This window comes from Myotis yumanensis, unplaced genomic scaffold, assembly GCF_028538775.1.
Source record: "Myotis yumanensis isolate MYYU_CA2020_CCGP unplaced genomic scaffold, mMyoYum1.0.hap1 SCAF_8, whole genome shotgun sequence".
Taxonomy (NCBI): Eukaryota; Metazoa; Chordata; class Mammalia; order Chiroptera; family Vespertilionidae; genus Myotis; species Myotis yumanensis.
In genome coordinates, this window is record NW_027223759.1 from 54,118,794 (window position 1) to 54,129,635 (window position 10,842).

General features: G+C 51.3%; 1 protein-coding gene across 1 annotated transcript; it reads left to right on the forward strand.

Moving 5' to 3' along the window:
- Positions 1–4,194: 4,194 nt before the first annotated feature.
- LOC139015777 (uncharacterized) lies at positions 4,195–6,429 on the forward strand. Its single transcript, XM_070423497.1, is given in 2 exon segments — positions 4,195–4,215; positions 4,876–6,429. Coding segments are annotated over 2 exon segments (1,575 nt in total).
- Positions 6,430–10,842: the final 4,413 nt, after the last annotated feature.

Here is a 10,842-nt window from a genome sequence, read left to right on the forward strand (position 1 = left end):
CCCAGTGGGGGGTGTGCAGGAGGCAGCTGATCAGTGTTTCTCTCTCATCGATGTTTCTAGCTCTCTATACCTCTCCCTTCCTCTCTGTAAAAGATCAATAAAAATATATTTTTTTTAAAAAAAGAGTGTGAAGTGTTAAGTCTGCTACCCAGTGGTATATAGGCACAGTCTAAACCTCAGAAAGGGAAGGGAAAGATGGCTGAAAATCAGATGAAAAGTTTTTCTGGAATGTATTGAGCCTGGCCCTGATCAATGATCCCTCTGAGCCCTAGCCAGTTTGGCTCAGTGGATAGAGCATCAGCCTGCAGACTGAAGGGTCCCAGGTTTGATTCCGGTCAAGGGCGCATGCCTGGATTGTGGGCTCAATTCCCAGTGTGGGCATACAGGAGGCAGCTGTTCAATGATTCTCTCTCAGCATTGATGTTTCATTCTCTCTCTCTCTCCCTCTCTCTTCCTCTCTGAAATAAATAAAATATATTTTTTTTAAAAATGATCCCCCTGAATATCCAGTAAGTTGTTCTGTCTGCTTCCTCCACCCACCATAATATACCCTAGGCTGATAGGCACCCATATAGCCTGACACTGGCATCTGTGCTGCTTGGTTGATGTAATGTCATGCCTCGTTAAATATTTTAATATCACCCCTGGGTATATCCAAAACTGGATTCATAATCTCCTCTTAAAAGCTGTCCTCATTAAGTCCCTTTCTAAAAACGTTCTTTCTCATATGCTTTCTTTGACCATGCCACCTCCACATCCTAAGCACCCAGTTAACCTCAGTTAGCTTTTGACTCTTGTCCCACATTGGTCTTCCTTCTCCCCAATCCAAGCAGTTTCCAGATTCAATGGATTTGCTGGTTATAGCTTGAGATTCTGCAGGGCACCACCAGTTATATACTAGAGATGCAGGAAGATTAGATCAACCATCACTGTTGTCCAATGGTGGGTGGCTGGGGAGAGGGACAAATGCCAGGGCAGGTGTAGTTGCTAGTGGTGTCTACAGCCTGCAGTAGAGGCTTCAGCCTAGTGAACAAGTATGAGATCAAGGGGCAGAGATCTCCAGCTACAAACCAGGTGGTCTGCAAAGAGGGGCAGGCAGTGGGAAAGGGGGACTAGGAGTTGAGTCATCAGATATCTAGAGCAGGTGATCCTTGGAACTTGTCACATGGCTCATCACATGGTTCATGGTTGGTCTATTGAGAAGCGTCTGGGCTGACACTGCCATAAGGTTCAGCCAATGGCAAGGAAGGAGAGCAATAAGACAACACGGATCAAGGGCCCTTGAATATGACTGTGCTCTAAGTAGTTAGCACAAGAGAAATTCAGGAACAGGGATGAAGGCAGGAAGTAAGTTGTAAGAACTGTGTTATGAGGCAGGGAGGGGAGGGACCAAGAATAAGGTAGAATATTTGATTATCAGAATTTAATTGTTCAATAAATATGTACCAACTACCTACCATAGGCCATCGCAATGGATACTGGGAGAGAGTTTAAAAGTAAATGTAGTTCAGTATGATAAGTGCCAAATCCAAATTCAGATAAGATTCAGAAGAGTCCAAAGGAAGGAACGGTCGGTCAGCTCTGCTCCCTGCAGGTGTTACACAAGGCTGCATAGGAGATATGATGTTCAAACAGGTTCTTGAAGTCTGATTAAGCCGCAGAAATGTAGTGAGGTACCTTCAGAAGGAGGCCATAGCAAAGGTGCTGGAGATGGAGTGACCTAGAGGACTGCGAATTGTTCCAGCTCATTGCAATGGCAGCAAGGGTAGTTAAGCATCTGCAGCATCTGGCTAGAAGTAGCCCAGGATATTCAATATGGGTGAGGCTCAAATATCAAATTTAGGTGGGGTAGAACGGAATTCAAGATCTAAGATACACTGAGCTTGACATTTCTGCACCCACCTCCTCTCCATTCTTCTGGATACTATCCTAATTCAAACTGCCAAAACCTCTTCAGTTTATCTAAACCAATGCAGTGGTTCTCTAACGAGTGTTCCCAGTTAGTAAACACCTCTGCTTCCTCCCAATCTACCCTACACACTAAAGCACAACTTTGAACATGCTTTCCTCCTCAAAAAAAATCTCTTAATAGCTCCCAATCACTGAAAGAATCAAGACTTCTATTTGTATTTTATATTTGAAGGACTCCTGCAGGACTTGGTTAAATATTTACTTGTCTCAAACTATGAAAATAATAGTGATACTTGGAAGTATAGCAAATCCTTGACAGGTGGTGATGGGTGGGAGGCAGAGAGAAGCACGGTTAGGTGGGGAGAAACCACAGGCTGCCTGGCCCAGTCTTCTTTTGTCATTCCATCCCTGAGCATCTTTCCTCCTCCCTCAGTCTTTGGAAGAGTGAACACAGAACCACGGAACCAGAGCTGATGTGATGACAACTTTGAAGTTTTTGTCATATATTGTCCTCTGTGACACTGCCTTGTTTTTTTATTTTGTTTGTCTGATAAGTTCGATCTTAAAAGTGAGTTCTAAGCTAAATTAGTACATACCAATGTGGTTTTCCAGCGCCAAAGGTGTTTCTGTATGCACATAGAATGAAATGTATGTTGTTTGTAAACTTCACCAGTATGTAAAAATAGATTTTGGAAAGTATCTTGATGAAATGAAGGAAATGAAAGGGGTTAAGTACTATTTTTATAATGTCAGCATTGAACTAATGCGACTTTAAGTCCAAAATGGTAAGGAATTACTAATTTTAAAATATTCACCTTTTTTTTGAATGTCGAATGTCATAGACATAATAGCAATAACTACAATTATATATGGCTATAGAAAGTCAAACGTTATCTGTGTAAAAGAGCAACAGTCTAAACCAAAAAAGCAACGTTTGGTGTAATAAAAATTGAGAGGAAAGTGGACAGGCAAGATCAACATTCCTTCTAATTTATTTTGTTACAAATAACTCTTGTAGGTTTCCCAAAATAGTGTTGCATCATTTCATAGTTACTACCTTGTTTATAAACACATATCCCTTTCCATCATAGTGTAGTCTGAGGGCCTGGGCTCCATTTCAGACAATCCCTATAATAGTGAAAATGAAAGGGCCGGCGGGGCACGTGGCCCCGCAGGCATCCGGCAGGGAGGATGACGGGCAGCCATGGCCGAGGCAGCGCCTGACCAGATAGGTGCAGGCCCGCGGACGCCCAGAAGGACCCGGGCCGCCCTCCTCGGCCTCCAAGTCACTTTCGGGCCGAGCAGCGGGAGACCCAAGGGCCAGGCGGGGTGGTGGGTGGCCCGCCTCCCGGTGACGCCCACGGCGGCAGGCCTTGCATGGGAGCCGAGTGGCTGGCTTCCCATCCATTAAGGGACCTCCATTTTTTATGGAACCATGTGCTCAGCGAAGGCTCCTTCCCCCTCGGAAGGAGCCTCTGCTAGCCACACCCACCATTTCTCTGGACTAACCAATGGTAATCAAGGGAAGTGCACGCCATCGCTATGACCACATCCTGTGTAATGGGTCACCAGCTCGCACCTGGCCAATCGGCGGGGGGCACAGCCCCCTCTCCCACCCCTACTCCAACCCTCTATAAAACCCCTGGTTCGAGCAGACTGCTTTCTCTTTGCCACCTGCTGCTGCATCAGTAAGGAAGGTAGAGGAGCTAAGCCCGGGCTTAAAATAAAAGACTCTTTGCTTTTGCATCGGACTGGCTGGCTCCCTGGTGGCTTCTTGGGAATCTTGAAATCTGGGCATAACATTTGGGGGCTCGTCCGGGATTCCCAAGACCATCGAGGGACTCCCCATCCGTGAGTCTGACTGACCGCGGTAGGTGTCTGTGTCGTGTGTCTGTGTTGTTGTGTGATCTGTGTGAGCTCGTTTCTGGAATCTAAGTGCCTGAGGGGTCTGGCGGACGCGCCGTGTACGACCACAGGCCGGGGAGAGTTAGAAGACGTTCTGCTCCCCATGAGGGATGTGTATCCCCCTCATGAGAGATGTGTATTCCTCTCGCGGATTTGAGACGAGGCGGGTAGCTTCCGCCAGTTTGGCATAAGGCCATTGTCTAGCTTTCGGGTTTGGCCTCCATGGAATTGGAAGCCTGTTTTGGTTCTGCGTCCATGGAGTTGGAAGACTGTATTTCTGGGCCCGTTTGTTGTTTGTGTTTGTGTTTTCTTGGTTTTATTTTGTGGACTTACTGGACAGACGTTATGGGACAGACTCAAATTACTCCTTTAAGCATTATGGTCGACCATTTTAAAGAGGTAAGGGAAAGAGCCAGCGACCTCAGTGCGGAGGTTCGGAAAGACCGGTGGCAGACTTTTTGTTCCAGGGAGTGGCCGACCTTTGACGTCGGGTGGCCGCCGGAGGGGACTTTCGACCTCCCCACCATCCGCCGGGTCAGGGATGTCGTCTCCCGACTTAGGGGGGGACATCCTGGTCAACTCTCTTACATTGTTACTTGGCAGGACCTCGTGGAAGACCCACCATCTTGGCTCAGGCCCTTCCTACCTCCACGTTCTCCTGGGCCGAAGCCCATTCTTGCCTTGCAGAGAACGGAAAAGGAGGAGAAAAAGAAGAATCTTACCCAGCCTTCAGCCCCCCCGTATCCTGTCCTGCAAGGGGGGACTGAAGAAGAACTAATCTTTCCTCCCCCATATAGCCCATGGGGCGATCCTTCCACGCCGGGAGTGGCTGGGGGCGGAATTCTGGAAGGGGCTGGGGGTGGAGTTCTGGGAGGGGCTGGGGGCGGAATTCTGGAAGGGGCTGGGGGTGGGGTTCTGGGAGGGGCTGGGGGCGGAGTTCTGGGAGGGGCTGGGGGCGGAGTTCTGGGAGGGGCTGGGGGCGGAGTTCTGGGAGGGGCTGGGGGCGGAGTTCTGGGAGTGGCCGAGATTCCGGTAGGAGGCCCGCCTCTCACCCGGCAGAGAGCTCAGCGGGAACTGTCTGCTGCAGCACCCGACTCCACCATCAAGACCCTGCCCTTACGGGCCGCTGGACCCCCGGATGGGGACGGCAACCAGCCCCATCATTACTGGCCTTTCTCAACATGCGATCTCTATAACTGGAGGGCACAAAACCCTAAGTTTTCTGAAAAGCCGGGGGGGCTTATTGACTTGCTGGATTCTGTTCTTTTCACCCATCAGCCCACATGGGACGACTGTCAGCAGCTTTTACAGGTTCTGTTCACGACGGAAGAGAGAGAAAGGATCCTCAATGAGGCTCGGAAAGTGGTTCCAGGCGTGGACGGAAACCCAACTGCCAACCAGGTCCAAATAGATGTCTCTTTTCCCTTAACTAGGCCTGAATGGGATTTCAACACGGCAGAGGGTAAGGCGAGGCTTTCGGTCTACCGTCAGACCCTAATGAAGGGTCTCAGAATGGCTGCTAGAAAGCCAACTAATTTGGCCAAGGTGGGGAATGTTCAGCAGGAAAGGGATGAGTCTCCAGCTGCCTTTTTAGAACGGATCATGGAGGCTTACTGCACCTACACCCCCATGAATCCAGAAGCTCCTGAAAACAAGGCAGCTGTGATCATAAGCTTTGTAAATCAATCGGCCGCAGATATTAAAAGGAAACTACAAAAAGTAGATAGGTTGGGAGAGAAGAGTTTACAGGATTTACTGGCAGTGGCAGAGAAGGTGTACAATAACCGAGAGTCTCCAGAAGACAGGCAGGCTCGCGTCGTGGCTGCCACTAGCAGTAGGCAAACTCGGGACCTGGCTAGAGTACTGCTGGCTACGACCATGGACTCCCCCAAGGAGCGAGACTGTCGCCTCCGACAGCTTGCAAGCAATAAAGGAAGAGGTAAGCAGACCACCCGAGAAGGGAGGCGGGGGCTTCGGAAGGATCAGTGTAGATTTTGCATGGGAATAGGGCACTGGGCTCGAGAGTGTCCGGAGAAGGCCGGTGAGAAGGGAGACAGGACCGACCGAGTTAGGGTCTTAGAGCTGGGTGAACTGAGTGATTAGGGGAGTCAGGGTTCGGACCCCCTCCCCGAGCCCAGGATAACTCTCAGAGTGGAGGGGACTCCTGTTAACTTCCTTGTTGACACCGGGGCACAACATTCGGTCCTCCGCACCCCGCAAGGAAAACTGGCAAACAGAAAGTCCTGGGTGCAAGGGGCAACTGGTATAAGCCAGTATTCATGGACTACCCGAAGAACCGTAGATTTAGGAACGGGCCGGGTATCCCACTCTTTCATGGTGATACCGGAATGCCCCTACCCACTATTGGGACGGGACCTACTGACCAAAATTGGAGCTCAGATAACTTTCAGACAAGGGGGGCCTCAGGTCACCGATGGGGAGGGCTGCCCCATTCAGGTCCTGACCATGAGGCTAGAGGATGAGTATCGCCTCTACCAGAAGGCTTCCCCAGTAGAGGGCAGTATGGACAAATGGCTACAAGAATTCCCAACAGCTTGGGCAGAGACGGGGGGGGGGTGGGGCTGGCTGCCCACAGGGCCCCAGTCCTGGTAGAACTAAAACCAGGAGAAGGTCCAGTAAGAATCAAGCAGTACCCCATGCCTCAGGAGGCACGGAAGGGAATTCAGCCTCATATCAGGAGACTGAAGAGCTTGGGGGTGTTAGTCCCCTGCCAGTCCGCGTGGAACACTCCCCTACTGCCGGTTAAAAAGCCACAGACAAACGACTACAGGCCAGTACAGGACCTCCGAGAAGTAAATAAAAGAGTTATGGATATACACCCAACAGTCCCAAACCCGTACACTCTCTTGAGCTCCTTGGCGCCCTCTAAAGTCTGGTACACGGTATTAGATCTGAAAGATGCCTTCTTCAGTCTACCGCTAGCACCTCAAAGTCAGCCCCTGTTCGCCTTCGAGTGGCATGACCCAGAGGAGGGCTTCAGTGGACAGCTGACCTGGACGCGCCTACCCCAGGGGTTCAAAAACTCGCCCACCATCTTCGACGAGGCACTGCATGAGGACCTGGGTGAGTACAGAAGGGAACACCCCAACCTGACCCTCCTCCAGTACGTAGATGACATCCTGATTGCTGCCGACACAGCCAAGGACTGTGAGCGGGGAACCCAAGATCTATTGGCCACCCTGGGGGCCTTAGGGTACCGGGCATCCGCGAGGAAAGCTCAGTTATGCCAAGAAAGGGTGAGTTATCTGGGATACATCTTAGAGGGCGGGCAGCGGCGGTTATCGGATGCCAGAAAAGAGACTGTTTTGAAAATCCCTACTCCCACCTCTCGAAGAGAAGTGAGGGAATTCCTAGGATCGGCCGGCTACTGCCGCCTCTGGATACCGGGTTTTGCCGAAATCGCCAGGCCCCTATATGAAGCTACGAAAGAGGGAAGGGCGTTTAACTGGACTGAGACAGATGAAGCTGCCTTTAGGCAGTTGAAGAAAGCCCTTCTAGGTGCTCCAGCCCTGGGCCTGCCAGATATTACGAAGCCCTTTCATCTCTTTGTAGATGAACACAAAGGGATAGCGAAAGGGGTCTTGACTCAAGCTTTAGGCCCCTGGAACCGCCCAGTGGCTTACTTGTCCAAGAAGTTAGATCCTGTAGCTGCCGGCTGGCCACCGTGCTTGAGAATTATCGCGGCAACCGCGCTCTTAGTCAAAGACGCTGACAAATTGACCCTGGGGCAGGAAATCAGGATTACAACCCCACATGCCATTGAGGGAGTCCTGAAGCAGCCTCCCGATAGATGGATGAGTAATGCACGTATAACCCATTACCAGAGCCTCCTACTCAACCCTCCAAGAGTGCGGTTCCACCCCAGTGCAGCCCTCAATCCTGCTACTTTGCTGCCCGACCCTGACTTAGATGCCCCACTACATGACTGTGCGGGAATCCTAGAGCAAGTGCATGGACTCCGGAAGGACTTGACCGACCAGCCCCTCCCTGATGCAGAGGCCACCTGGTTCACGGATGGAAGCAGCTTCGTGCGAGACGGGTGCAGGTACGCGGGTGCAGCGGTGGTCACTGAAACGGACACTGTGTGGGCAGAGGCCCTGCCCCCCGGGACGTCAGCCCAGCGAGCAGAACTCATCGCCCTTATTAAGGCACTGACGCTGGGGGCTGGGAAGCGGCTTAACGTTTATACAGACAGCCGTTATGCATTTGCTACAGCTCATGTCCACGGGGCAATCTATCAGGAGAGAGGGCTGCTGACAGCAGAGGGACGGACAATAAAAAATAAGCAGGAGATTCTCGATCTGCTTGCGGCCTTATGGCTTCCTGCCAAGTTAGCCATAATCCACTGCCAGGGGCACCAGAAAGCCGATGACCCGGTAGCAAGAGGTAACCAAAAGGCTGACCAGGCTGCGAAGGCAGTAGCCCTTACCTCGGTCCCTACCATGGCCTTACAACTCCCAGACCCGGGGGACCCAGTCTTACCAGACCAGCCCGAGTACTCCCAGGAAGAATTGCAACGTATCAGAAAGCTCCCCAGAGCCCAGGAAATAAAGGGATGGTGGTATACACCAGAAGGGGAACTTATACTGCCAGACCGGCTCGGGGACGCGGTATTAGAACATATGCACCGGTCCACTCACCTGGGAACCCGGAAAATGAAGGACTTAGTCCGACGTGCTGGGATCAAGATTCACCAGCAGAATACCAAGATAAATCAGGTTGTGTCTGCCTGCAAGACCTGTCAACTCACAAACACGAGAGTCGGATCAAACGAAAAAGGGACCAGGCTCAGAGGCATCAAACCGGGAGCACAATGGGAGGTCGACTTCACTGAAATTAAACCAGGGAAGTATGGTTATAAATACCTTTTAGTTTTTATAGATACCTTCTCTGGCTGGGTAGAGGCATACCCAACCAAGCACGAAACAGCTCAGACGGTGGCCAAGAAGCTGCTGGAAGACATCTTACCCAGAAGGCGCATGAGGACATTTGGCCGCGCCTCCGCGCCATCTACGAAACCAGCCCAACCCCAACTCCTCATCAACACAGACCAGGAGATTGGGTCTACGTCAGAAGGCGTCACCGAGAAACCCTTGAGCCACGTTGGAAGGGTCCCTACACCGTGGTGCTGACGACCCCCACCGCTCTCAAGGTAGACGGCGTTGCAACCTGGGTCCATCACACTCACGTCCGGTCAGCGGATCCATCCATGACCCAGAAGGACTGCATCACCAAATGGAGCATCGATCAAGATCAACGCAACCCGCTCAAGCTCAAGCTACAGCGTGCTTGACCTGCCTGATGCTGGTAACATGATTCGCGATCACTCCTGTTACCAGGAGCCCCCACAATACTGTGTAATATAATGCCTGCATCTTCATGGACATGGCTCCAAAGAGACAAGGACAATTTATAGGATCACATGTTTAGTGGCAGAAGATGTGAAACAGCCATGATAGCAGTATTATGTCATATTAACCTTTGATTCTTTTGCAGGCTTGAACACATGTTGGCTGTCCTGGAAGGGTACTATGTGGGGTGAACCCCAGAAAGTAAAGGGTGCCTAGCTGCCAAGAGGGCAGGTGCCCAACTGGGCAGGGAACGGTGCCCATCAGGTTTCGGTCTCTGTTGAGAGACAGCTAACACTTGGCAGCCTGCAATACTGTCTTGCAGGCCTGAGTCATCATGCCCATGTCAGGGGTAGTAAAGCTGGCATGTTAGAATAGAAGGTCTGAGGCATGGTTATGCATAGAAAGAAGGTTTTATACCAACAGTTAGATCAGTATGTTTTTCTCCTTACGTAATTCCTCCGAAAATCTGGCAATACGTGAAGGGATTTATTCCCTCCTGGGAAGGCACTTAAGCATCCTGTATTGCCAAGAGGATCCCAATTGTCTATAGCTGTTGTCTGAGCTCTCCGTTCAAGCTGGGTTCATGAAAAGCTGGTACCATGGATCTGTCTCTTGCCCAATGGCGTAAGCTGGGCCCTCTCTGGAGAAGAAACCTGGGTTTCCCAAGATATGTGATCAATGCCGGGGCCTGCCAGCAGGCGAGGGGATCCCTAGGCAATTGCTGGGCATGGAGGCCACAGGGGCATAGGACCAAGGAGACAGAACTGAACCTCACATCACCCTGCTTGGCCCCAGAGGACGGCTGGTTAGTCAAAGACGGGTAAGATTCCTCAGGGAGGAACAACCTAAGACAGGCACAGTCACAGAGGGGCCAGCAGAAGAGAACTTGGGGTTCAACAGAGGTGGGGCATAGATCCTCACCCCCCCAATGGTGCAGAGGCTTGAACACTCGCGCCTTCTGAGGAAGGTCTCCTGTCCCCATGGCTACTTTTTGCTTCCCATGCCCAGCCAGACCAGGAACCAAATAACAGAGGAGACTTGGTCCAGCTGAAAATGGTACCCAGAAAAACGGAGGCTTAGTTTAACAGACTCCAAATTTAAACCTAGCCTAACAAACAGGAATGCTTAGGCCTCCTCAAGGAATCTTGATTTGGCTTCTTGATAGCCCTGGAGGAATTTTAAGAAGAAAAATCCTATTTCAATAGAATTTGTTAAATCTGAAATGGTTTCTTTCCCTTCCACTGAACCATTTGTTAAGCTTATAGGGATAGTTCAGTTGATAGTTCTGGTAGAATAGAAATGCAGTCCGTCTCATGATTGAGCCGGAAGTTCCAAGACAAGGGGGGAATGAAAGGGCCGGCGGGGCACGTGGCCCCGCAGGCATCCGGCAGGGAGGATGACGGGCAGCCATGGCCGAGGCAGCGCCTGACCAGATAGGTGCAGGCCCGCGGACGCCCAGAAGGACCCGGGCCGCCCTCCTCGGCCTCCAAGTCACTTTCGGGCCGAGCAGCGGGAGACCCAAGGGCCAGGCGGGGTGGTGGGCGGCCCGCCTCCCGGTGACGCCCACGGCGGCAGGCCTTGCATGGGAGCCGAGTGGCTGGCTTCCCATCCATTAAGGGACCTCCATTTTTTATGGAACCATGTGCTCAGCGAA